Source organism: Anser brachyrhynchus (genome assembly GCF_964034855.1).
Source record: "Anser brachyrhynchus genome assembly, chromosome: 16".
NCBI classification, from domain to species: Eukaryota; Metazoa; Chordata; class Aves; order Anseriformes; family Anatidae; genus Anser; species Anser brachyrhynchus.
In genome coordinates this window covers 6,533,956-6,559,506 of record NC_137734.1, presented here as the reverse complement: position 1 = coordinate 6,559,506, position 25,551 = coordinate 6,533,956, and the positions used below count along the sequence as shown (strand labels likewise).

Sequence of the window (25,551 nt, the reverse complement as noted above, 5' to 3'; positions counted from 1 at the left end):
GCCCCCCGCCGGGAGCCGTGGTAGCTTCCGGCGGCCGCCTTATGGGCGATCCCGCCTGGCCCTGGCCCCGCCCCCGCATCGTAGGCCCCGCCCCTACAGAGAAGCACCGCCCCCACGATAAGCCCCGCCTCCTCCCGGGAGGCCCCGCCCCCAACCGGCCAGTGGCAGCCGCGCCCCTTTCCGCGCTCGCCGGAAGTGTTTCCCGCCGCCGGAAGTGCGAAGGTTGCGGGGAGAAGGGGGAAGAACCCGGAAGTGCGACGGGGCGATGGGGTGCGATGGCGGCACCATCCCCAAGCGGCACGAGCTGGTCAAGGGGCCCCCCAAGGCCCAGAAGGTCCGGGCGGGGCGGGGGTTTCTCTGGGAGGGCCATGGGGGGCGCTTGGAGCGCGGCTCGGGCTCTGCCTCGGGGAGCCGCAGGGTGCGGGGCGGCCGCAGGTCGGAGCGGGGGGGGGGAAGTGGGGAGAGTTGTACGGGAAAGCGCGGAAAAATAAATAAATAAATGGGAAGTAAGTAAACGAAAACGCTTCTGTCCCACCTCCGGTGTGGTCATACTGCTCCGCGTGCCGATTAAAGTCGCTTTGAATATCGGCCTGCCTTTTATGGCCTCGTGTGCCACAAAACCCGCGTTTTTAAAGCGAAGTTACTGAGTTTGTTTTTAAGCTGACATCCCCAGATGAGGTTGTTGCTTCTTCTCTCGTTATAGGAATGGCCCCGGTAGTTAGCTTGACCTGACGAGGTGGCGAGGGGTGAGACCCACAACTAGGGAGAAGCGGGCGGTGGGTAACGTGTGAAGAGATGGTGAGAGTGCTGAGGGCAGTGGTTAAACGGAGGTGACAAAAAGGAAGAAAACTGACTTAGAAAATAACTGCCGAGATGCAGAAATGAGCTCAGTAGCTAAAAACTAATCATGAGTTTTCACTCCAAGTTTTTGTTATTTTATGGAATAATTTTAAGCGTAAACAGTAGGTTTGGTAAGGTGCGTGGGGATTTATTAATGTTTCAAGTGCTGTTTGAATTGACATTTAAATAATTTGCAAATAGAAAAGCTATGTTAAAATCATGGGTATATTTTCATTCAGGTCGACAAAACTGCTGAACTGGTGGCAAGGTGGTACTACTGCACTCTGAGTCAAGAGAAGTTATGTCGACCAATTGTAGCCTGTGAGCTTGGCAGGTATGACATTCTATATAGATTTCTATATTAGAAGGTACTAATTTTGTAAATAAAAGAATATTATGAGCATCAAACATGATCGCTAAAATTTTATGTTATAGGTTGTATAACAAAGATGCTGTCATTGAATTTTTGTTGGACAAGTCACCTGATAAAACTCCAGTGGAAGCTGCATCGCATATCAAGAGCATTAAGGTAAAAAGGTTGTGTTTAACGCTAAAGAGCGCCACAAAATTTAAAATGTGCTGCAAAATCTTAGTTGGCTTGCGTTCTCACTATATGTTGAAATCGTTAAAAATAGAAACCCTCAATGAAAAACATCTCTGGACATGTTACCGTGGCTCAGAAGTCAGCTGTAAAAAGCCTAAGGCTTGGGTTTTTATTTTATTTTGTTTTATTTTATTTTTCAGAATGTAACAGAACTAAACCTTGCAGATAATCCAGCTTGGAGTGGCGATAAAGAAAGCAAGAAAGGTGACACATACGACGACATCCAGTCTGCGCGCTTTATATGCCCTGTGGTGGGATTGGAAATGAATGGAAGGCATAGGTCAGTATTGTAGTTTCTGGATTTAGATCATATAAGTGAGTACTGTGTTAAATATGCAGTGGGTTAAAATTTTAAATCAGTGTTGCAACTCACGTACATGCTTGAGCCTTTGTGGGGACTATGTGTTCTTCATTCATCTCATGTTTAAGAGGAAAGATGAAATGTTACCTGTTTGGAGAGAGTAGAGAACAATGTTTGCAGAGAAAAAGTGACTTGAAGTTGATGGGCGCTAAACTGGGGGAGACTGACATGGACAGGTAGAGGAAGGTCAGCGGAGACCTCCTTTCGCAGTGGAACAAATTGCATCGAGCAATTCCATCTTTCCCTGTGCTAGGATAAGAATGGAGGGAAAGTGTATGTCTATTAAAATCCTGTGCTAGCATCTACTTTTTGTTTTGCTGAAGAAGGACTTTTCCTTTGCATTCTGTTTTGGGCAAATTAGCAATTTCTTTTTCTGTACATATTAAACCTGATAGATGAGAGAGGTTTGGTTCACAGCGTGATAGTTTCAAAGTATTTCTTTGATCAGTAAACAATTAGCATGTATTTTTCCATCAGTACTTATATTGTGCAAATTAGTATGTGCCTATCCAAAATGTGCAGATATCTTGTTTAGCTGCAAGTGTATAAAGAGAAAGTTAGCTGTGTCCTACCAGCTGGTTGCAGTATTTGTTTTGTGTTAAATTGGCACTGCAGATACATACTTCAGACACACAGGGTTTATTAAAAGTGGTATTATGTCTTTTCTTTAAAGGTTTTGCTTCTTGAGAAACTGTGGCTGTGTGTTCTCGGAACGTGCTCTCAAAGAAATTAAAACAGAAGTTTGTCACAAGGTGAGTTTTTCCTTCAACTTTAGTGGCAGTGGGGTTACATGTAGCCCACAGAGACAGATGTAGGTATATACGAACAATTATGTTCACATCCACTATTGTAAGGTGGTTTTTTAATCTGAATACGCATATTGAAACAACACTTACAAGTTCTGTTTTATGGTGGCCTGAAGTAATTTTATACGTGCTTAAAAAAAAAAAAATTGTGCCTCTACATAGTTGTCAGAATGAATGTTTTTGCTCTCAAAAACAGTTTGGTGATGCAATAATTACTTTCAAAACAACATTTCTCAAATGTTTGGTTATAGTTTAAAAGAGGGTGATTTCTTTGTTTTCACAGAATGAATCTGGTTTGTATTTATCAGTATCTGCTATATTTGTTTAAAGTGATTACATTTCCAAATTATGTTTTGACCCCCTATTTTTAAAGGCCTTTGTCTTTTTTGGAGGCAAAAACTCTTCATATTTTCAGCAATTCTGTGGATTGTTGTTGAAAATACTGACTGCATTTCATTTTTACAATAGTGGCGTGATCTCCTTATGAAGGTCTCTTTGCAGATGAAGGCAATGATACATGTTGCAAATGCTCTCTTTTTCGTATCACTACATTTATTTGCATTGGATTTGTGGTGACAGTTGCCACAGAATTATTTCTCACCAAATACCCTGCTATTTGGTAAGCTGTACCATGTACTTACAACAAACAAGACCTGTGAACCAAATACTTTCTCAGTAGAAGTGATGTGAAATAGAGCTAATTAGCTTTAGCCTCATTTTGCTGCATTCAGTGTTAATTTTGTTCTATAGAATACTGTTATAGCCATTTAGATAATGGCTCTGCTTTCCTGTTGCCAGATGCTGCTTTATTTTTAATGTGTTTTTTCTTTGTTTCTAAATTTGTTGTTGATAGATGGATGTAATGTGATTAGTAAATGCAGAAAGCGGATGTTTTTTCCATGGTTTGGCCAGTCTGGTAATCTTACAAAAACTAAATTAGTCCCACATGTTTTCTGTGATTTTATTAATAATTAGGAAGTATATATCATAATTTCATTATTTTGCATGCAAGTGTTTTTACATGTATGTGACTTCTTCACTATATTCAGAAGGATGTTTCTGGAAATACTGAAGTGGATATAATATAACTTAGTCTGTCTTCCTTTCATTTTTGGATTTTTGTTCACCAAGGCAATGATAACCAGGCATGAGGATGTTTTAGTCTTCCCTTTGATTAAGAGTGATTCAGTAGATTTTTAGATACACAGTGATAATTCATGCTACATTTGGAATCAAGGAGAGGGACTGTAACTTTTCTAAAAAAGATCGTGAGGAACTGATTGCTGTGCTTCCTGGTGGCTAACAGTTTGTTAGTATCCATAGCCCTAATTAGCTGCATTGACCCAGCATGCTTTGTCTTTATATGGCAATATAGTAAAATGAGCTGAAAGTAATGAAAAAGAAAAAAATGAAGTGTTGTGTATTGTACGTACACTGTTTTCACTTCCTCCCAGGGGATGGGATTTCTAATATGGATGCAAAATGGGGAAGTGTCAGTCTAGATGTTTAGCAGCTCTTTTCTCCACTACTGTGAAATTCAAGAAAGCTCTTTCAAAACAAACTATTCCTGTGCATTAGTCTCACCTATGAGCCTAGAGAGCAATCTTGATAGTCTGCTAATTTGTAAACAAGTTTCCCAGAGGACTCTACCGAACAGATGCATTAATGATGCAGTGAAAACATTCACCAGAGAATACAGATATCCAACAGCCTGAACAGTAGTTCTGCAGTCCTCACCTTCATACTCATTTTCTTTAAACTAGATAAACTGAATGATATAATTAGCATGTATTTACATGCTATAAAGATGCATATCACAAAATGCTGTGCTGAAGTATTTGGGACAAATTTTGAAGATTTTAACTATTTAGACTGAAAAGGGTTGTAAAAGGAGTAACTTGTGAATGCAAATAACGTGTAGTACCTTTTTACACAGACATGTTTTGTCTGGGATGTATTTTTAAGGTTTTGTAGAGCAGGGGGAGAAAACTTAAACTATCAGTAGGAAGTTGTAGTCTCAAATGTGCAGGATACGACTTTCAGGATGTGACTTTCAGGAAGGAAACAACTTTGTTTTAAGATACTGGAGTTTGATGGTGATGAGTATTCTGTAGGAGGAAGTCCTGAATAAAAGCAGTTCTCTGCTGCCTCCTGCTTCCTGCCTGCAGTTCTTCAGGAAGGATTTTATGTGACATAAAAAATATCAATTTAAAATATGCACTTCTAACTGGGAAGTATCCACCTACTGTTGGTTTTGATTCTCCGTCAGACTACTAAAATTAAAAGACCGAGCCATACAGTTTCCAGCCATTGCATTTGTATTTGATGGTTTCTTCAGCAAGACCAGTACCAATGTGTACGTTTTGTTGAGGCCAAATATCGTTCAACTGAATGATTAGGATAAAGAGCAGCAATGAGAAGGAGCTTTCTTACCACTCAGTGTTGAAAATTCCATGGGTCTGGCATAACCAAAAGGGATGTCCAGCTTCAGAGTTTCATGAAGCCCCCCTCTATGAAGGGGGCAGGAGGCAGGGGAGAAGCACGAATGCATATTATAATAATTCCTGTAGTTTGTATAACTAATTTCTTTCTAATAACCAGCTTTTTGAAATGTAATCTCATGCATATCTTTACAGTTTCTTTTGGAGGTGATTCCAGGTTCAACAGACTTCAATACACACATGAAATAATGCCTTAACTATTAAAGTCTATGCCATACAGAACACTTAATCAAATGTTTAACTTAGATACAGAGCTATTGAACGTGTGCCTTAGGCTTTTTAAAGCAGAAATTATGCATACATCTTTCAGATACAGAGTTAAGGTGTACGCAGTATGTTATGCAGCTTAGTGTTTCCTAGAACACGGTCACATTGACAATTTATGCTCTTAGATCAACAGTTTCCAAAAGTTAGTAAACATTGGTTGCTGAGATCCAAGAGTAGTGATCTATCTACTTGTTTCACAGTCGCACGTACAGGACTTTGATGAATGCTTTTTTAAGCATGTTGAATGCTTTCAGCTTTCACAGTTTTGTAACTTTTTTTTACTTGTTGTTAGAAGTAAAAAAAATATTTCAACAATTTAATGAAGTTGTGATCGCTCAGTAATGGGTAAAATAATATTTCTCAATAATTGAGGATGGGGTGGCTTATTTAAGATTTTGCCTAGGGTTTTTATAGATGTAGAATTTTGTGTTTAAAATCTTAAATTCTTTAAGAAAGGAGGGTCACTCTTCAGTGGTTTTCCTGGATTAACATGGCTAAAGTAGGACATAAATAATATTTCTCAGAGAGATTTAGAGATCTACATTTTTTCCTAGCTTTCCTGGTCAGTTTCTGCAAAACAAGCCAGTTTAATTAAGTGCCTTGCTATTGAATTTCACCTTTTCAATCAACTCAGAGGTGAAACACAGTTGTTCTGTATGATGGTGATGAAAGGTAAAAAAGCTAGGTACTGGATTGTCTCCAAAGACAGTAATGAGGAATGTTACATTCATGTTTTAAAAAACAACACAGAGTAGATAAACACTGGGAGTGCCTTACTTGGGTGTGGGTTGGAGGGAAATTCATTCTGAAATATTGTTATGGTTAATACATGCCAGAGACCCATTAGCTTCAGTAATGGTTTTTAGAGGAACTCTCAAAATGCCCAGTGTGAGCGTGGTGCGTGGCTTTTTTCCCCTCCCATCCATAAAAAAAAAAAAATCTTCATCAATAATTAGCCACAAGATAGGCCATGGGTTCTACATGAGACTGAGTACAGGGTTGAGTTTTTTAAGTTTCTGTAAATAAATAGAGACCAGATGGTCCTCCTCTAGGTTAAAGTTCATTTGAAAGAAATTGTTTCCAAGAAACTTGTGTGGGAAAGGGAGCACTACAGTTCCAAGAACCTAGGATTAAGTTTGTAATAAGAAATTTTTGTGTTCTATTGTTGGGTCATTTGTTGATTCATGTGAATTTTTGGAAGAATGCTCAGTCTTTAAGTTGATTTTCATACTCAGCATAAGGAAAAGTAACTTCCTTGCTGTAGGCTAGTGAGAACTACGTTTGGTCTGCAAAGGATCTGGAAAATGAGATCTTTGTCCTAGCTGGTGCTAGGTGTTATTGCCAATTGTTGCAGACTGTTGCAAGATTCGGGGAAGTTTTGTTTCCCTGCCCTGGGACTGAAAGCTCTTCACTCAGTTTTCCATTGTTCCCTGGCCTCAAATTTCCCACGTCTCATTGCCGTGAGCTCCTGCAGAGAATCAGAACCAGGGACTTAGAGGTAAACATGCATTTCAGGACCCCTGCTAATGTTACTCATCTAGGCACCCTCGTCATTAGGAGCAAAGCATGAATAGTGCAAGAGTGGTGTTGCCATGCTACACAATGAAATTAGAGATGCAGCTGGCCATGAAAAAACAGTGAAATGGACTGTGTCTGAAGCTGGCTGGCACCTGCTTCTCTACAAGCTCTGCAGTTTGTCAACTTCTTTAATCAAAGTAATCTAGTTCATAAAACATACAGTAGACACAACTCTATCTTGTGCGCTTTGTATTTCACCTTTGTTTCAGTCATTACTTCCATTTTATTACTTTCATACCAGTTCTTTTTTTCAGCTGTAGACATACATGGGGAACATAGATTTTCCAGTTAAATAAGTCACTTAAAGGATTATGAATGTTACCCTCGTTTTCTGTAAGTTGCAGTTTTAGACACGTCATTTTCTTTAAATTAATCCCTTAGCAGTTGTTACTCTTTCTTTTACTGTAATGCATAAAACTCTTTATTTCACTGGTGAAACAGTAGTACAGCATTAAAGCACGAGGGTAAGCACAATACACCATGTGAATGAAGTCTGTGGCTAAAAATCTTGGTGGGTTCTGTCAATATTTTGAGTATTTGTTTAGCTAATAGTTAAACGTTCAGCTTCATGTTGAAGTAGCTATCTTCCTGAAAACGCCAGTGATCTTCAATTGGGACTTCTGCCTGGTGCAGTACTTTAAGTCTGTGGCGTCTCTCTAGGCAGTCCATAACAAGGGGATATGTTGCAGGCTCAAACTTATTCGCAAACAAGTGAGGTGATTCAATAATCCACTGTAAATCCCCTAGTCCATAGACGCAAATGTCTCTGATGTAATGACCTGTAAAGATAAATGGAAGCATCTGAAAGCAGCAGAAAGCTGACCTGAGTCACTTTAAAATATTTTGACTGTGATGTTATTAATAAAAATTACCTTTTGAATTCTCACAGAGCATTGTTACTCTAGATTTTAATACTACATGTTTTTTAACAGTAGATTTTTATTTTTTAATACTAGATTTTAAACTTGAAGGCTGCATTTTGATTTTTGTATCTCCAACTGCTTCATTGACACACTGTATCTTGTAGTGCATTCTGAAGTTCTTCTCATATCTTATTCTTTTTGGGTGCCTATTTAATCATGCAGTGCTTTACTAAGCTGAGTTTTATGGTTTTGTATTTTAAACTCTTTTTTGTGTGGTCAGCACATGAGGAGATTTAACCCAGAGCTGATGTAAATATCTGTCAACCGTGCTTGTCAAGTAAATCCCTCCACACTTTCCACTGAAAACTGATAAGCCAAGTTAATGCATTGGTAAATGTAATAGAAGAAGGCAATCAAATAAACAAAAGCTTGCAAAACTTAAGTCACTGAAATATAAAATAGATGCAATTCTGCCATTGCTCCCCTTGAATTATTGAAGTATTGTAACTGGAGGTTGAAAGAATGGTTGTCAGTATGTGGTTACTGTGACAATCTTTGCAAGAATATGTCAGAACATATTTGAATTAGGTACAGTGGAGGAGGATGGATTGCTCTTTTATTCCATACTTCCAAAATAAAATCTATATGGCTACTGAGGCACAAAATTAATAGCTAGCTTAACACATAATACGTAATTTGCAATGAATGCTCGTCAGTGAATCAAATTCTAGTTCACATTTCACATTACCTTTGCAGCCCTTGTGTGTGGTGCCTTCTTGATCTTTCCATTTAATGGCTCGTATGTTTCCTTCCCAGTCTGCGTTTGGTGTAGCACCTGGAGCATCTTTAAAAACATAATGTTCTGATAAGATTCCTTTTTACTGTTTTCTACTAAGAGGGATAATTTTCACTGCTGAAGACTTTTTAAGTGTAGCCTTGTCAAGTATTTATTTACAGATACTTACATCATAAAAAAAAATCATTGTTCTCAGTTTTTTTTCTTTTTTTTTGTGAGAGCATAAGCTTTTATGTAGTTTAAAAAATTACTTTTTTAATCAACGCTTTTGTGGCCTTGTAGCTAATGATCTACACCATAAGTAGTACTTTCTGGAATGGAGCTTAATTTTGCCATCAGGAGATAGGGTTTGAAGGAACAGCACCGGGACTGAAGAAATTACCACATTTATGCAACACAATTCAAGCAAGGTGGTATTAAGCCCCAAAATGGAGCTCACTAGCTCTCTGTCTCATAGACCCTGCAATATTGGTGCAGGAGTTATCCATAGTAAAAATAACATACATCTTACCATTTAAACGATTCAGTGTGACCCAGTAGTGTTCGTCCGGACTGTACGTGTCTCTTGACCATTCAAGCAAATCTTTTGCACGTGCATCAGTCAATGTAAACTCCACAAATTCTTTAGTGAGAATGTAATAGGCACTACCAAAATATATAGTCAAATTATACGGAGGTTTAGATTTTATGTTCTTGGTTGGATAGACGTATGACATTCCAGAACGCACATATTCTCTGTAACTAACCTGTGTCCTGTGTTTCATATGAAGTGGTTGGACTACCCCAGGAGTCATATTTTTTCCATTCCATTTACTTTTGATGTATTTGATAATGTCTTTGTTTGTTTTAATGGGATAATCTTGACCACACAGATTAATAACATAATTCCACTGAATTTTGGATTGAACTAGATCTCTCATGCAATTAATATCAGCTTGTAATCTTGAAAATCCAGCATAAACAACATTTTCTCTTTTTGAGGAAATAAAAATATTTTCAAAGCAATTAACAATATTTTGTACAGCGGCTTTATAATCCTCTGATGATTTTTCATCAACATGTATGCAGTAAATATTCTGAGGCATATAAATAGCTCTTAGTAGCTTTACAAACATTTCCAACTCCTTGTGGATTGTGATAATGTATGCCAGTGAGAAACTTCCTTCTTCAGCTGACAGTGGTCTTGTTATAAAACGTAGAGTCTTCAAGACCATGGAGCAGTTGCATGAAGTCTGAATGCAGCTGAACGTTGCAGGTCGGTAGGTATTCTGGCAAACGCTTCCAATTTTAAAGGCAGCAGTTTTCCCCACAAAAAGAGCTGAACAAAGTTCATCTGGGTAAAAACCACACTCTGCTGTATTTCCGCTAAATTTCTGTTCGTTTGGATCTTCAAGAAGTGTATCCTTTAGATAGATGAAGGTGTAGATGAATGTACAGACAGCAATGCACACTAAAAATCCTGATTTTGTTGCATCAAGTGGGTTCATCTTTTATTATCCGGAGACTGTCTTCACATCATTTGAGGGTCTAGCTCATAAGCTAGAAGTTGATCCTACTTTGAAGCAACGTGTGCTCCAGCAGGTGAGCAGTGCAGTAGGTTGGTCGAGGTCCAGCCCCCCCAGAGGAGTGGTGTGCCAGCTCTGTATGGGACAGCGTGTAATCTCAGCCATTGACGAGATTTCCTTAAGGCCTGGGAAACCTTAGGTTCTGCTGGAGGAGCAGAATTTAATTCAGTGAATTAAGTCAGCAAAAAATTTATTAAATAAACGAAAGGGGAAGATGAAAATGCATTCTACAAAATGCGTCATTCCTTATCCTTATAAAGTCAGCAAATGTTTCTTTCTAACTCATTTAAGACATCCCCCCCCCCCCCCCCCCAACATCTTTGCATTAGTGCTTTGGAAAACAGCACATGCGGACAACAGTCATCCCTTATTTTTAGCATGTGTGCGTATCCTGAGATAAAGTTTGCTCCTGCCTCCATTAGCATTCATAGATAACTGTAATTTACATCACTGTTGGCATAGGAGTTTTTCCATTGCCATTTCTTTTTCTTACTTATACCTTTCTTGTTGAAAATGTCCGAAGCATGATAGTGCAGCAGTCCTGCATCCCACGCCTATTACATGAAGATTTGTCCTTGAAGCATTTGGTACAGAACTACCTAGAGAAAATTCCAGGGAGGGGAGGAAGAGTCCATCAGCTGTCATTAAGCTTGATAGTTAAGAAAGATTTTATTTGTATTTTAAAGAAAATTCATATCCTCTTGTACCTTATTCAATGAATTTGTTTTTAATACATTGTTATTTTCACGTCTAAGTATTCCATGCTTTGCAGCTGTCAACATCACAACGTATTTGCTATTACGTAAGAACAAGCATATTTTTGTAGTTTCTTTATGTGAACGCTGTTGTGGTTAGAAGGCTCTAGGTTTTAATTTGAAAATTAGTGGACTTTTTTAAATGAAAAAGTGGTATATGACAGTTTTAGAAGCTTGAAAATAGAGGTCATTGGAGTTGAAGTAGGAAAGAAACAGAATTTTAAAAGCATTAAAAATACAGGATTTGAAGCAAGAGAACAGATCCCGTATAACACTAAAATATTAGGCTGTTGGGAAGGAATGTATTTATCTCATTATCCTTACTGGTATGCACTGAATTACATGCTGAAAGAATGCCTCTTCTGCACTTAGCATTCCAGAAAGTGGCTTTGGGTGTTAGGTGGAGGATTCGTCCATTTTGTTTCAGCGTTCTGTCAACAGTGCTCCTCAGCCTGCATTGAATGCATAGGCCAAAGAAAAACATTAGGAAGTCAGGTCCCAGAAGATTTTTTTCATCAGCTCCTAAGGGATACATTTACTGTGTAAACAAGCTTGATTGTCTTTCGGCCGTTTGCGTGAAAAACTCAAGCAAATCAGGTCCGCATCAATCTTTTAATATTGTGCAGAAAGGAGGAGAACAAGATTGCCATTAAAAGGTAGAAGCAAGAATTTTTCCAGTAAAACTGAAATATGCCAGCGCTGTAGTCTGCTACCAGCTGACTACCAGAGCCAAGAATAGATTTGTGTAAGAGCCATTACGTGCCCAATAGCAGAAGCTAGGGAGAGGGAGTGTTTGTTAGGAAACACTGGTTTTTATGGACCTGGAGCCAGAAAAAACATTTTATTCTTAGAAAATAATTGAGGGGGGTGGGACATTGAGGTTGCTCTGAATTAGTGAATGTGATGAGATCTCTGTGATCCAGCACGTGGAAAGACCGCTCTGCACATAAAAGTTACACCGGAGACACAGAGCAGTTAAAGAAATCTTAGGGACTTCATATTTGCTTAGAAAAGAGAGCATTTGTCTGTATATGACGAGTACACTCTTCATGGTGTTTGGTTGCTTGTTTGGTTGTTTCAATTGAACACGATCTTGTGGATGGGTTGCAAAGGTTAGTTCCCTAGGGAACCAAACTATAACCTGTTTGTTTCATACGCTTCAGTTTTTATTACCCATCGAATAATAGCTTGCAGGGATGTTTCAGGTTAAGTATTTACTCTTTATTCTTCCCCTTAAATTGCTATAGCAGCATAAATGTACACAAACAATTCGGTGACAGGTAAGAGGAAATAATACCTCTCCCAACGGTAAAAATGTTTCTGGGGGATGAGTAAATGATAAAGCCTTGCCTAAGAGAGCAGAATTTGACGTTGTTCAACCTCGGGATATGTTCACAGAATGCCAGCATTGGCTTTCTGCTAGTGTTTAAACATGTCTAGAGCTGAAATTGTAGCTCTTGGTCCCATTGTATTGGAAATTTGTGACTGACAAGATTCATCTAACCCCTATTCTGTTACCTGCTGTCAAGGACTCTGCTACCATATTCCCTCCTGCCCTTGAAGAGCAAGGGATCTTTCTGTTAACATCCGCTGTCCAGGCATAGCCCTGACTGTCTTGCCTTACGTTAGTTTTATTCTGCTAGAGTGCCCCTATAGGTATTTATTGTTATCAAAATGTCTCTCTGAGATTCAGCCTTGCATAGATAGGTTTTCTAAATCTGGAGTATGAAGTTGTCTTAATTTTTAGCAGTGTTTGACGTTCTTCAGAAACCAGCACACTGTAGGGATTTTCACGCATCTTTGTGGCTGCTCTTATGGGTGTTACCTAACAGAAAATTGTTGTCTTAATCCATCTCAATTAAATGTCAACTCTAGAGAAAAATGGAGTTATGCTTATACCTGAAAATAGGCCTGTAAAATATCATCTCAGTTTATAAAAACCCCATTACAACTTGCAGTGCATTTCATAGTTAGTAATGAATTATTCTATAGTTCGTCGTTCCTTCCTGCCGTAAGATTTTGGACTGCATCACTGCATCTCTAAATCTCCTATTCTGTCCGTACTCTTTGTACTGGTTAATATTAATGGTTAGATAAAATTTAGTTTGTGTGACAATAATTCAATGAAACAAATGGTTTAGGGATACTTCGTCTTGTAATAATTAAATGAGGAAAAGGCATTAGCTCCTGTATTTCCGAATCTTTTTATGTCTTTTTTTGTCTGAAAGGTGAAAGATTATTCATGCAGGCCTTAGTGTAGACATTTCATAAGCAAGTGAATACTAATTCAGTCCTCTAAAAGTTTAATGTTAAAACCAGCACTTTCAATGGCTTTTAGCTTTGTTTTTTTCCTTAAGGCCAGGTGAGTGTGCTGTGTCTGCCTCTGTGTTGTGACCTGTATCAAATAAAAGAAAAACTTCTTCATATATCCCAGTTAACTATCTTAGAAATTTTAAATCATTCTCACTTTTGCATCAGTATTTACTGATAAATATAAACAGTTTTATCGAGGTGTACCTTCTTATCCTTAATTTCTTCCTATTTTCTTGCATTTTTCTCAGTATGTTTGATCTCATAACAATTTAAAACAAACACTATGATAGGTATTTAAACTGTTAAGTTATATGGTTGTAAGATACTAATTTCATTGCGACGTTACTTGTAAATACTTGTTAAATTCTGAGTTTATTGATACAAACAATACTCGTAGCAATGACCTTCTTGTACATCTATAACAAAATTTAAAACAGCCTTACTGCAGATTTGAGTGTGTTGTTAAAGTGAAGTGGTCTTTCTGAAATGCAGATATGGCACTTTGTAAAAATTACAATTATTTTGTGCTTTAATAAAGAAAAAGCAAAAACCCGAAGTCCTAAAATCTAAATTATTCAGTCTTACCTTGCCCAAAATTAGCCAGGAGAAGGCAGCATAATAAAAATAAATAGTCCCATTGTCCTTCAGCAAAATTCAGACAGCATTCTTCATTCTGTTGCTCGCGTGGAAATCTCAGCATAAGTGAAAGGGGTTAAACATTAACGTGCATGTTTTCATTTAAGACTTCATCTGGCTTCCCGCAATGCTTAGCATATTTATTCTGCAGTAATGCTGTTTAGCCTCGGAAGAAACGTCCTCGGCTTCTCTCTAATGAGAGAAAACTTGAGCTTTTCCAAATTTCTGTTGCCGCTGTTCGGAGACAGCCTTTAAAGGACCGAAAGCCGGCTTTCAGATCCCTAGCGCACATTGCTGGTGGTTGCGAATTGCATTGCTGTACCACGGGCTCTAACCTCGGCGCTGGGTGATGAGAACTGCAGGGGAAACTCGCCCTCTCTCCTCCTCCTCCTCCTCCCCCTGGTTTCTTAACTGTTTGCCTGCTGAAACTTTCCGATTTGCGGCACAGGAGCATAGGAAAGAATTGTACCTGGTCACTTCCAGGGTCTGGAGCTTAAAGATACTGGATGAGATGTGTTCCTGCTAACTGAATGTTCACTGCGTTGCTACTTTTACTGAGATTTTTTTGGGGGGTGGGGGTGTTAACAAGTGAAAAAAACAAGTTTACTGGAATTATGAAGCTTTGTGGCTCTAGAAATAAGAAGGCTGGCATATTTTGGATACTTGCAGATTAAAATAATGTATTACTCAGAAATAAATAGAGAGAAAACCTGGAAGTAAATGTAGGCACAGCTGCAGGTACAGCAGGTACATTGCCTTTAAGGGCGGATCTGTGAACAGAGGCTTCTGCTTGGACACTAGTAGATGCTACGAGCTCTGAGTGAAGTTCATGGTCACTGACTTAGTATGAAGGAGCCTTCTTCCACTCTTCCCGAGTTACCTTTTCCCCATCTCTTTGCCCCATTGCCACTCTCCTCAGCCCCTCGGACAAGTGCCAGAGGTGGTGTTCGGCTGCTCGTGCCCTACTGGCCTCCTAGGGAACGAGCTGCTGGAAAACGCCCTCTCCTGCTCCGTGTTTTTAGTTAAAGATTATTGTCTTCTCTAACTGTTAATGCATCAGCTTACGTGGCTGGTAAATGAATACTGATTTGGTCCTTGGCTGAATAGGACATCTGCTCAGGCCGGTTTCTAAATGCTGCCCTGTCGAAATCCTACCTCAAGAGGGACGGTCAGGGTGCGGTGCCGTAGTCCCCTAAGCGGGTGAGAGTTGGTTTTGGAAAACCATTCATGTCCTTTTGCCTTCCTCCTAGTGGTTGTATGTAGGAGGACTGCAGGGATGAACTTAGTGTTTATAGTTTGGGAAGGGGATTTCAGGTTTCCATAGGATATTAAGCTGTAACATTGATGTAAATATCTAGCTATGGAAACATATTATAATGCAATTGAATAACAGGCAAGTAAGACTGGAGCAGTTGTGGATGGAACTACATCTTAGATACTGTACAAAAAAATGTCAAAAGTAGTTTACAGCAAGAAATAAGGTACAAATGTCTTCTGTAGCTTAAACTTAGTGTAGAAGAAATGCAGGAAATGATCTTCAATTAAGATTCTGTTATTACTGAAAACGAAACCAAAGAAAACGCTTGCAGTTTAGAAGGTCTTCATTATTATAAAATGTAATCTCACTGTTTTTGGCTTTTTTTAAATACAGCTTTTTTTATTCACCTTTTGACAACTCTAAATACCTTTGTTGTTCTTATGATTTTAAGTCTTTGGGGTGGATTTTTTTTTGTAAAGCTGGTGTGTGAACATGTAGGGTATGTAGTGTATGTATATGAGTGAATAACAGATTTTGAAGAGGTTTTAATTATTACTTGCAGACCCTTTAACTAATTCCTTGTTGTAAGCCTGTTAAACCATTTTGGTATAAGCAGTTTTGAATATGTTTTTTATAATTGGATCCTGAAAGGACATTTAGACAAAGATTATGCAGTTTATCCAGCATGTCCTTCAGCTAACATCCCAATCTTCAATTACCCTTTGAATCTCACATTCACGTCTACAGGCTGCTGATCTATAATGCTTTCGTCCATTCCAGAATAGTGCTCAAGTTCAATCTCATTTGTGAATGTCTCCTGTTCAAGGTGCTGCAAAGACATTAAGGAACTACACCACGTACCTTCATATGTATTTAAAGTCCCAGTATAAACAAGGTACAGCAAAGGAGACCTTGTGATATCGTAAGACAAATATCTGCCTCAGAACACCTTAGATGGAAGGAACAACCTTCCTGAGTTTGCAAAACTGAAATTTTTCTGCTTTTTATCGCAGCGTTTCAAATTGTTGGGATAAAGTCCTTTTGGTTTTTGTATGAAAGGATAGCAAGAAAAAAAAACTTAAAGCTTTTTAGCTTAAAGCTAAAAATGCTGACAAAAAAAATGTGATGCACATCCAAACAACAAATAGCATCTACTGGAGTAAGTGAAACCTGGGAAGGTGGAGTTGGTTCTACGTATGTAACTTGCTGTACTTAGAGTATGTTTGGGACGGTTTGGTCTCTGTAATACAATCTGGCTGTTGTCATGGCAAGAAATTATCTGTTTCAGGATATGAAAACAGGACACAGTCTTTTCCCTGTTTCTTGTAAATATTTTTCATTTTAGAACAGTTCCACCTGTGTTTTCCAGATGAGAACCCTGGATTTCTTTGCCTTTTTTTTAAATGCAACATTTATTCGGATTGGAGTCCTTTTACATAAACTTTAACTTGCAGGCAATAGCCTCATATTTTTGTATGCTTAACAGGTTATGCTTTAAAAAAAAATTGCAGAAATTACTTTTCACGCCAGTAGCCTGTAGGTGGGTGCTGTCTTTCATGCTGTATTCAGAAAACGTCCAACTGGTAATGTACGTGTAGGGCTTCTTTAGACTGAGTACAGCTCCAGTCATTTTCACTTTAGTATAAAGACTAATGGTCTGTCCTGACTTTTCTAGATTTCTCTCTCACCAGTGTCTGAGATCATACTGAGCTGGTATTTCTAGCAGTAGCTTATTGAGTAACAATGGAAAAAGTGAGCTACTCACCTATTTCCTGTGTGAGACTTACTATTCTGCCTGATTTACGTGAATATTCATTCTCTTACTTCTCCTTTGTAGTAATTCTGAACATTTGTACTCTATTTTTTTAATTGTGTTAATCCCTTGAGTATACTGTAGTTAAATAAACCAAAGGACGTATGTACAGTACTTCGATCCCTGCTACAAATGCATGAGTAACCTTTCTAATCTTTTGTTCAGAAAACATAATAGTAGCAGCAGAGACAGAATTATAAACTAATCTTGCAAGCAAGCAGAAAGCTTCTGAATTTACCAAAAGAACTTATAAAAATAAAAAAAAGAAATCTTAAAACAGAAAAACATTATATTCAATGTTCTGGATTTACCAGATGATTAAAAAATTGTGCAGTGAAACATCTGTGCACCCAATCAGAAAATAAATGTGAAATTACATGAAGCAGATCACGTACGGATTAATTAATAAATGCACTTTGAAAATGTAAAACTTGGTAGTGTTTAATAAATCAGGTAAAGGACAGTGAGATGGCCAGGCAGGGTTAATGAATAATGCCATTTTCACGACCCCTTTTTATCTCCATAATCATTTAAAATAAAAAAAAAAAGTTTTCCCGTTGTAGCTGCTGGGGAGAAACATTCCCTGGTGCTGTTCCTGGTCAGTATAAAGGAATTGCTGCTCAGGTGTTATTGCTTGTGTGACTATTAGTAAGTTGAAAGATACCTTAGAACAGTGTGTCATAATACTTTGATCTTAATCAAATGCATTCATAACTTAAAAAAAAAAAAAAACTACAGCTTTGAAGAACAAAATATTTTAATACTTCCAAAATACTTCCAAAATTATTTTAGAATTTGCTGTACAAATTGACATGGGAGCTGCTTTTAAATGTGGTTATCACCAGTTCATGATTCACAGTGAAGATGAATATTTGTCTTCCTTTAGATGAAGGGGAATGCTGTCAGTCAGTATTATTTTGCTCAGCAGTAAAAACTACAGAGATTTTCCCTTTGATGTTTTAAGTGAAAAGCTGTATTAGACTATATTAGAAGAGAAGAACTATCAGAAAAGACACAGCAGTAAGGGGAAGAGTTAGGGAACTCTTTGGAAGTGGTAAACACGGAGCTGTTAATTCTAACAAAGGTTCACCAGCATAAAGATCCTGAAAAAAATGATTTTGTCGTCTTTTTTTAAAGTGTGGTGTTCCCTTTCAAGAGGAAGATGTGATTATCCTTAATGGTAATAAAGAAGATGTGGAAGTGTTGAAGAAAAGAATGGAGGATAGAAAGCTCAAAAGTAAATTAGAAAAGGTAATATTTTTATATATTGTTTAAATAAAGTTCTTCTCTATAATGCAATTTTTGATCAGACCACATAGCTTATTCTGTAAAACTTGCGAGATTCTGTGTGCATATTCTGTTAATAGCATTTTGAAATTGTATCTACTGAAACTCTTAACTAGCAGGCACTGCATGGTGCTCAGAAAATGATGGAATTAAGTGATACGCATTTAGGGGAATCTTGAGAATGTGAATCATCATTGCCTGACACTTTCAGCAGCTGAGACTTTACATAGATGTTGATCACTTGACGCTTATTTCTGCGCTTGATTTTGTCTGCCTCTAAGATTCGATGGCTTACAAATGTTTTCCTAGACTTCATTGAACCGAATACTAGTTTAGTTACCAGCAAGCATGTAATTCCTTTTCATCAGTCATCACTCATCTGTGCCAGTACAGCACCACAGGGCGTGGGCCTGGGTTAGCCCAGGCACGGGCTAAAAGCATGGTTTAAAAGGACTTTAAAGATAGATGAAGATAAAGTATTACAGATCTCAACAGATGAGCAATTGCCCCCAAAAGCGGTCGTTTGCACTCAGTTTTCATTAGGAAGGTGTCTCCTTTTGTAAGCGAAGCACCTGTAGCTTTGGTTCAAATGGACTGGAAGCTGATGCTATCCTTAACTTCTACACAAGACAAGTACCACCAAGGTGTGCTGAGCAGTTCTCTCTCGTACTGTGTCAGCACAGTTGCTCTTGGTGGCAGACAAAAAATTATGCTTTGGTCTTTGGGCACTGTATGGGCCTCTGGTGAATGAATACGCCAATATTTTGTTTTAGAGGAGACGTGCATCGCTGGCTGGTGCAGTATTTGCAAATCTCTCAGCAGGGCTGTTGTCTTCTGTCCTCAGTTACTGATGAGTTTTGCAACAGTACCTTGCCCTGTTGCCAGATGAATTTTTGCAGCTAGAACCAGTCTTCTGTGCTGTTGTTGGCACCACTGGTTATAACCTGAGATCTGTGAGCTCCAGCTCTGGTGTCAGTGGACAGTTACTGGCTTGGAGTCGTCAGCACTCCTGTTACTCAGTTCCTGCAATCTACAGGAGCAGTCTGAGCCTACCAACTGTAGCTGGAACAAAAAGCACAAACTACTTTTCTTTATACCCATAAGACAAAGCATAAGGAAGATGCAGCTAGCACTACTGCTAAAAATAATAATAATAATTCAAGTTTAAGTGTGTCATATGTGCTCATGCTGAAATAAGTATAATATATACTCATGTATAGTATATATGCATACATCTGTTGACAAACATCTCATAATTCAGATACCAGACACTGGGAGGTAACTTCTTATTTTAAATCCATCCTTAATAACAAAATTTGAAGCATCGTTAAAAGAATATTTTTGTGTACAGTGGAGGACGCCAGGAGAGCCAAGTCTGTTTTTGGAATAGTTACACTCTGCCACCACCTTCTGGCTAAGCTTTGCAGCAGCATGTGGTATAGTATTTTTTTCCCCAAGCATTAATTGTATTCTTGACAGCATGGGTTCTCCTAATTCTTATAACATATTGAAAGGAATTTATTTTCTTTGGGTTTGTATAGCTTCTTTGAAATATGTACCCCATTCTGAGTGTATACGGAGTCAGCTTTTGTGATAACACTGCCAACAGCTGTTTTAATGCATCTTTCTTTTTCAGTTTGACATTTTATATAATCAAAGCCAGTAATGAAGTTCTTGTTGCTGCTGTTTGGTTTTGTGTTTTTTTTTTTGCTTTGTGGTGGTTTTTTTTTAATCTGGACAACTATGAATTAACTTGGAAAATCTGGTCCACAGATGCTTTTAAAAAAATTGGATTAGTTCTTCACACCTTTGCTTCCCAAGCAATTTGCATCAAAGAGCCCACTTATTGAAAGTTACCCAGAAGGGGTTTTTTTATTAACTAAATAAAAAGAAGTAGATATAAGATGTGGGATTACTCTGAATTTTATATTGAAAAATGTCCGTACTGATTATGGTTAACTGTGTCCTGTTTAAAGTCCTTCAGTTTATTATCCTGCCGTGTGGGTTCAGAGCATTGAATTACCTTAATGATTATACCTCCTGCCCCTGCAAAGTATACAAACCAAAATATCAGATCTAGACAGTTCAATTTTGGCCTCTATGGCTTTCTTTAAGGTACCTTCAAGCTTTCCAAGATTATTATTTTTCCCCTATAGAAATAATACTGAAAGCATGGGTAAATATTATGTTGGGAACAGTTCCGCTGTTCCTGCTGTGTGTCTATCGAATGCAAATTAGGAATTGCATATTCTTTCAGTAAATCATTAGATTTCTACTTGTGTTGTTTCAGAAATCAAAGAAATGTAAGTCAGCAGAATCAGCTTCTCAGCAAGATACCACCGAAGGTAATGAATGTCACAGCTACAAATTATGTGTACTCTTAGGAGTCGTGAAATAGGTTGATGATTTCATTTTTTATTTCATAGATGCTCCGGGTCCTTCAAAAGTCAAGAATAGAAAGGATTGTATCAGTTCCAGTTCTGGGGAAAAGAGGCAGATTATCTTCACCAAAAGTTCAGGTTGGTGATAATGCTCTGAACTAAATGTGAAAAAAGTGAACAAATAGTTCTGCTTTGAAAAATATTGCAGGAGAGATTCTTCTTTGTATTTTTGTACCAGAGTTTTCAGAAGCTACCTGGTCACTTCTTTTCTGACCAGTAGGTTATTGCACTCAGTTTGCATGAAGAATTTCTTAAGCTAGAACTTTTCCAAGTATGTATGTTTTAAGTGTAGTCTCTTGTACATGTGAACCCAGGTGTGAATGAACTGCAGGAATTTTCTTTGGGCTTTTTCTTTACTGATTTATACAACTTCATTCTGAAACTGGTTACACACTATCAGTTAAAAACTACAGAAGATAAACAATTTTTAAAATAATTTACTTTAGTCCCTCTCATTAAAAAAAGTTAAAATCTGTTATTTTAACCACATCACTAGTCCTAGTGTATTCTCTAGCTGCCCTGTACTACTTTGAAAGGCAGAACAGGGAGAACTGAGAACACAAGCTTCTTCACATATCTTAATTTATTGTCTTCCTCGGTAATAAAAGGTCAGCTCCTGTCTTCAAATGACCCACGATGTTGTTCTTTTTTCAAAGAACCTACTGTTTTGAACATGTATCCTGAAGGCTGTCTCTTCAAGCTGGAGTAGGAAGCTTCCTCTTGAAGTTGAACAAAGTTCCTTGTTCAATACAAACTGTAGTCAACTTTTTCTTAAAATGGAGTTTGCTGTACCATCTGCAAAATCTACAAAACTGATTCTGCTTGAATTGTGCAAGGGCTTCCGTTTGCTAGCTTTTCTTTATTCTGCCCAGTTTGCCTTTTCCCCATCTGATATCCATCATCCTGTGCTTTTAGTAAATACCAGCATAGTAGTGACAGACTTTTTGTTATACTTTCATAGTACCTAAAACTCTTTCCACGTGCTTGTGACTGGCAAGTGCTGTGATGATAACTAATGAAAATAATAAACACTCTTAACCATACTGTATTTCTGCATTTTTCACCATGAAACAAGGCAGATTTGCTTGTTTATGTCATTCCAGTATTGCTGTGCTTTAAGTTGGCGGGAACTGACTTAAATACGATGAGAGATTCTTATTCACACAGTTATATAGTCAAGGGTTTGAAGTATCTATTTTATTTGGAATTAGTAGTTGTTTTCCTGAAGTTCAAGCAGTCAAAGTCTTTTATGGTGGTTTATTTCAGTGAAGTGTATTAAAAAGTCCCAAGCTGATGACTTGACTTTCAGTCCTCCGTTTTAGCTATTAATTTGCTATATTTCACTGGGAGCATTGAAATATAACTTCAGAATGTACTGGTGTATCTACAGTAGTCGTGAAGGTATGAATAAAATTGCCTGTCCTTTGGTGACTCTCTTTAGGTAATATATATTATGCTATTTAATGTCTCCAATTCATACTGATGTGTTAATACAGAAATATAAGAATGGGTGCGTTTTTAAAGGCTGTCTGAGGTTTCAAGGTGAAGTATTAAATTGTGTATATTACAGCCACAGGAAAAATCAAGATAATTTGTTTGAAGAATCTAAATTTATCTACACTTCATCATTTAATTATTCTATGTGATAAGCTGAGAGAATTTCCATTAGAAATGTCTAACCTGCCACTTTCTGTTTTTAAAAGGGCTAAGCTTTTAGGCGTGTTCCGTTTGTGATTATTATAATTGCTTTAAGTTGTTTAGGAACTTAGTAATTCTAATAACACTTGATGTATTTTTCTTTTTCCAATAATGTAAAGGAGAAAAATATGCCTTTTGAAATGTCAGGTCATTGGTTTGTTTCTGACAGCAGTTACATTGACCAGCAGGGGAATAGGAGGAGAGAGGGAAAAAAAGGAAAAAAAAACATGGGGTGAGGAATGCCAGTAGCATAGGAATTAATTTGTGAACATGGCACCCTAAGGTTTCTGGACTTCCAGCATATGTATTCAGTCTTTCAAATCCAGTGTTTAGTAATTCTTTCCAGACAACTATTAGTGGCATTAAAAGCAGCATTCTCCAAATACAAAGGGTCTGATATATGATGCTTAAGATTGCATGTAGTCATAGGAATTTTATGTGCAGAAATTGGATAAGTGCATTTTCAGACAGGCTCCCTACTAATTATTTACATGCAGTTGTGCCTAAATTATACTAAATATATAGAGTTTCTGCAGACCTTTCTGTGTTCATTTCTTTGCACGGGAGATTTGGCAAGTGCTTTTTAAAACACTGTCCTACTTCGGAGAAGGCTAAATAGTCATTAAGAGAGTTATTTTTTTGTAACAGTAGATATAACACCGAGAGAAATGGTGTCAGAAATGGAGGGATGGACACTTCCCTATGCCAGATATAAAATAATGTAGGTGATGTTGTTGGTCATGAGTGACTTTGCACAGAATAAAGGGAGTAGATAGATTCCCTGGGGACAGTGTGTCACAAGTTTGGCTTTTGTCATTTGATAGCTAATTTTCAAACAATACTTCAGGGTGATGAAATACTTTAATGTTTCTTTCTTAAGATTAGAGTTCAGAGCCATTTTTCATTTGGAGGAATAAATGTTGTCAGTACTGAATTACAGTGCAAGGGGTTTGCACAAGTAGGAAAGAATTACTCTTTCTTCAAGGTTTCTAAATGCATTTTCAGCATAAATTTTGTAAGCTAAGGACATGCTTGCTATTGAGTTCAATTATAGCATATTTGTGATAGCCATGAAATAATATATTTACTCCATTTCTGTACACATAATTAAAAAAAAAGTCTTAATAACAGCTCACAAGTGGAAAAATGTATGTTTGACTCTTTTCCTTTTTATCTAGCAGATAACGGAAGTTCATCTGTCCCAGGAAAAGTCAATAAGGTGGCTTCTACTACCACGAAGAGATCCATTGCAGACAGCGAGGAGAAATCTGAGGCATACAAATCTATTTTTACATCACACAGCTCAGCAAAACGTTCAAAGGAAGAGTGTTCCAATTGGGTTACTCACACAGCATACTGTTTCTGAAACAATGATGAGCCTGATCGTAATGTTCATTACTACTTTCCTTCCCTAAGGCTTTTTCTGTACAACTCTAATACAGAACAGTTGTTGTAATCTGATGTTATCTGGAATTACTCAGTTCGCAAGTAGTTTATAAACTTATGAATAGCTAATGAACTTATGCTAGTTGCAACTTTTGTTAAATAAGAAATAGATTACCAGAATCCATGTTGTATCAGCAGACCTCATTCGAACATGATGGATTATTTACACAACTGGTTTTTTGTTCCCTCAGTTGGATGCTGTCATTCCCGGTCACAGTGTCTCAGTACTAGAAATGAGGATAAGAGGATATGCCTGCTGTCCTCGTCTGTTGAAATCTGCTGCAAATGTGTTTGAATTTTTCATTGTATTGGTACAGAAATTGGGCGTTTTGAGACTTTCTGACAGTAAAATGAGCAATAATGCTTTCCTTTTGAAGTAGCAATCTTTGCTCTCAGTGGAACTATTATGTTTCTTAAAGGGTCTGTAGGCACTTTCAAGTACTATACATTTTGTTGGTATATATGGAAGCATTATGTTTGTACAAATGTTTGTACAAACAGCAAAGTAGTTGTACAATATTCTTACTGTACATGTTGTAATATGCTTTTAATAACATATGTTCATAGTTAATCATTAGATATAAAGGTGAGCCTGTAATAATGAGTTTTTGTTTTTCCCAAAAGGCTTGGGGGGGTTTCTTAGTGGTGGTGTTTGTAAAGCTAGAAGGATCTATATCTGAGCTTTCATTCTTCTATTAGAGGATCAGAACAGAGTGGAACAAAAGTGTGAGTTTTCTTACTCTTCTGCTGAAACAATAAGGTTCTGTGTCATCTGTGAGGATGAATTTACCATTCTGGGCTGAATTGAATTCAGCAGCTTACTCAAAAATATGAATATTTATACAGGGAGAGAGAAGAACATGCCTGGTAACAGAATAGAAGTGGACAGATCTTAGCTGGATTTTTAGGAAGAAAATAAATATGATATATGCCATGCAAATCAGAAACCCATTGGTAGCCGATGGAGGGAACCCCTCAAGGCTGAAGTTGGCCTCTGAGAACATTTTTCTTTCACTTTGTGGGCAACGGAAATGTGAGACTTTGAGAACATCTGCAGTACACATTATTTTATTTTGTGACATAAAATTCTCCACCACAAACAACTATTTGACTGTTAACTGCTGGTTACAGGAAAATACAGCATTATAGTACTTCACTGAGTTCTGCTTTTATATCTGTGCTTTTTATTCCTTTGACTTTGATGTAAATAAAACTTGCTCTTGTCATATGACCTTAACGCATCAAGTTCAGTTGAACAGACACACAAATGCTTATTTTGTTTATGTTAGAACATAGTAACTTTTTAATGGTAGTCATTGTGTAATATCATAGGCTTTCATTTAGCCCTTTTCTTCTTAGCTTTTCTCCAAACACAGGAATCCTACTAAAATGTTTGTGTTCCATAGCAATCAGCGGTTAAATATTTGAATCCAGTAACATCTAGATGAAATGGCCAGGGAGAGGGACAGATGCTTTTTGCCTTTCTTTATTCCTCTTCAAAGAAATAGAAGCTGCTTTTATGATCTTGGCTTAAACTAACAGAATAGAAATGCAGAAAGTAGGAGGCTTTTAAAACCACTGCATGATGTTACATTGTTACCTTTGTGCGTGAAAATAGTTAATTATCCTCATAATTTATTTTGTAAAGTGTCCCCATTTATAATTGGCAATAATTAATTGGAAGTTAAAATGCTGTGCTTATATTTGCATAGGCAGTCTTCGT

General features: G+C 37.6%; 2 protein-coding genes across 18 annotated transcripts; one reads left to right on the top strand and one right to left on the bottom strand.

The window, feature by feature from the left end:
* The first annotated feature begins 178 nt into the window (after window positions 1-178).
* RTF2 (replication termination factor 2) lies at window positions 179-25,059 on the top strand. 4 transcript variants are annotated; one of them, XM_080558218.1, is made up of 10 exons: window positions 179-334; window positions 1,080-1,174; window positions 1,276-1,369; window positions 1,585-1,724; window positions 2,479-2,557; window positions 18,094-18,207; window positions 20,534-20,588; window positions 20,670-20,762; window positions 23,564-23,655; window positions 24,020-25,059. In XM_080558218.1, the coding sequence occupies exons 1-10, from the start codon at window positions 266-268 to the stop codon at window positions 24,206-24,208; spliced, it is 1,020 nt and encodes a 339-aa protein (XP_080414344.1). In that variant the 5' UTR covers window positions 179-265; the 3' UTR covers window positions 24,209-25,059. The 4 variants fall into 4 exon arrangements, with proteins under 4 accessions (XP_080414344.1, XP_080414343.1, XP_080414346.1 ...); XM_080558217.1 differs by having other exon boundaries at window positions 23,561-23,655; XM_080558220.1 differs by having other exon boundaries at window positions 23,564-25,059.
* LOC308178934 (beta-1,3-galactosyl-O-glycosyl-glycoprotein beta-1,6-N-acetylglucosaminyltransferase 7-like) lies at window positions 7,133-18,083 on the bottom strand. 14 transcript variants are annotated; one of them, XR_013940038.1, is made up of 7 exons: window positions 13,835-18,083; window positions 11,261-11,388; window positions 10,681-10,780; window positions 9,128-10,326; window positions 8,569-8,664; window positions 7,437-7,736; window positions 7,133-7,386 (listed from the first exon to the last, which is right to left on the bottom strand). XR_013940038.1 is itself a non-coding variant. In XM_080558206.1 (6 exons), the coding sequence occupies exons 4-6, from the start codon at window positions 10,101-10,103 to the stop codon at window positions 7,510-7,512; spliced, it is 1,299 nt and encodes a 432-aa protein (XP_080414332.1). In that variant the 5' UTR covers window positions 10,104-10,326; window positions 10,681-10,780; window positions 11,261-11,458; window positions 13,835-18,082; the 3' UTR covers window positions 7,133-7,509. The 14 variants fall into 14 exon arrangements, 9 of the variants coding, with proteins under 9 accessions (XP_080414332.1, XP_080414327.1, XP_080414335.1 ...); XR_013940039.1 differs by having other exon boundaries at window positions 9,128-10,323; XR_013940040.1 differs by lacking the exon at window positions 11,261-11,388.
* Window positions 25,060-25,551: the final 492 nt, after the last annotated feature.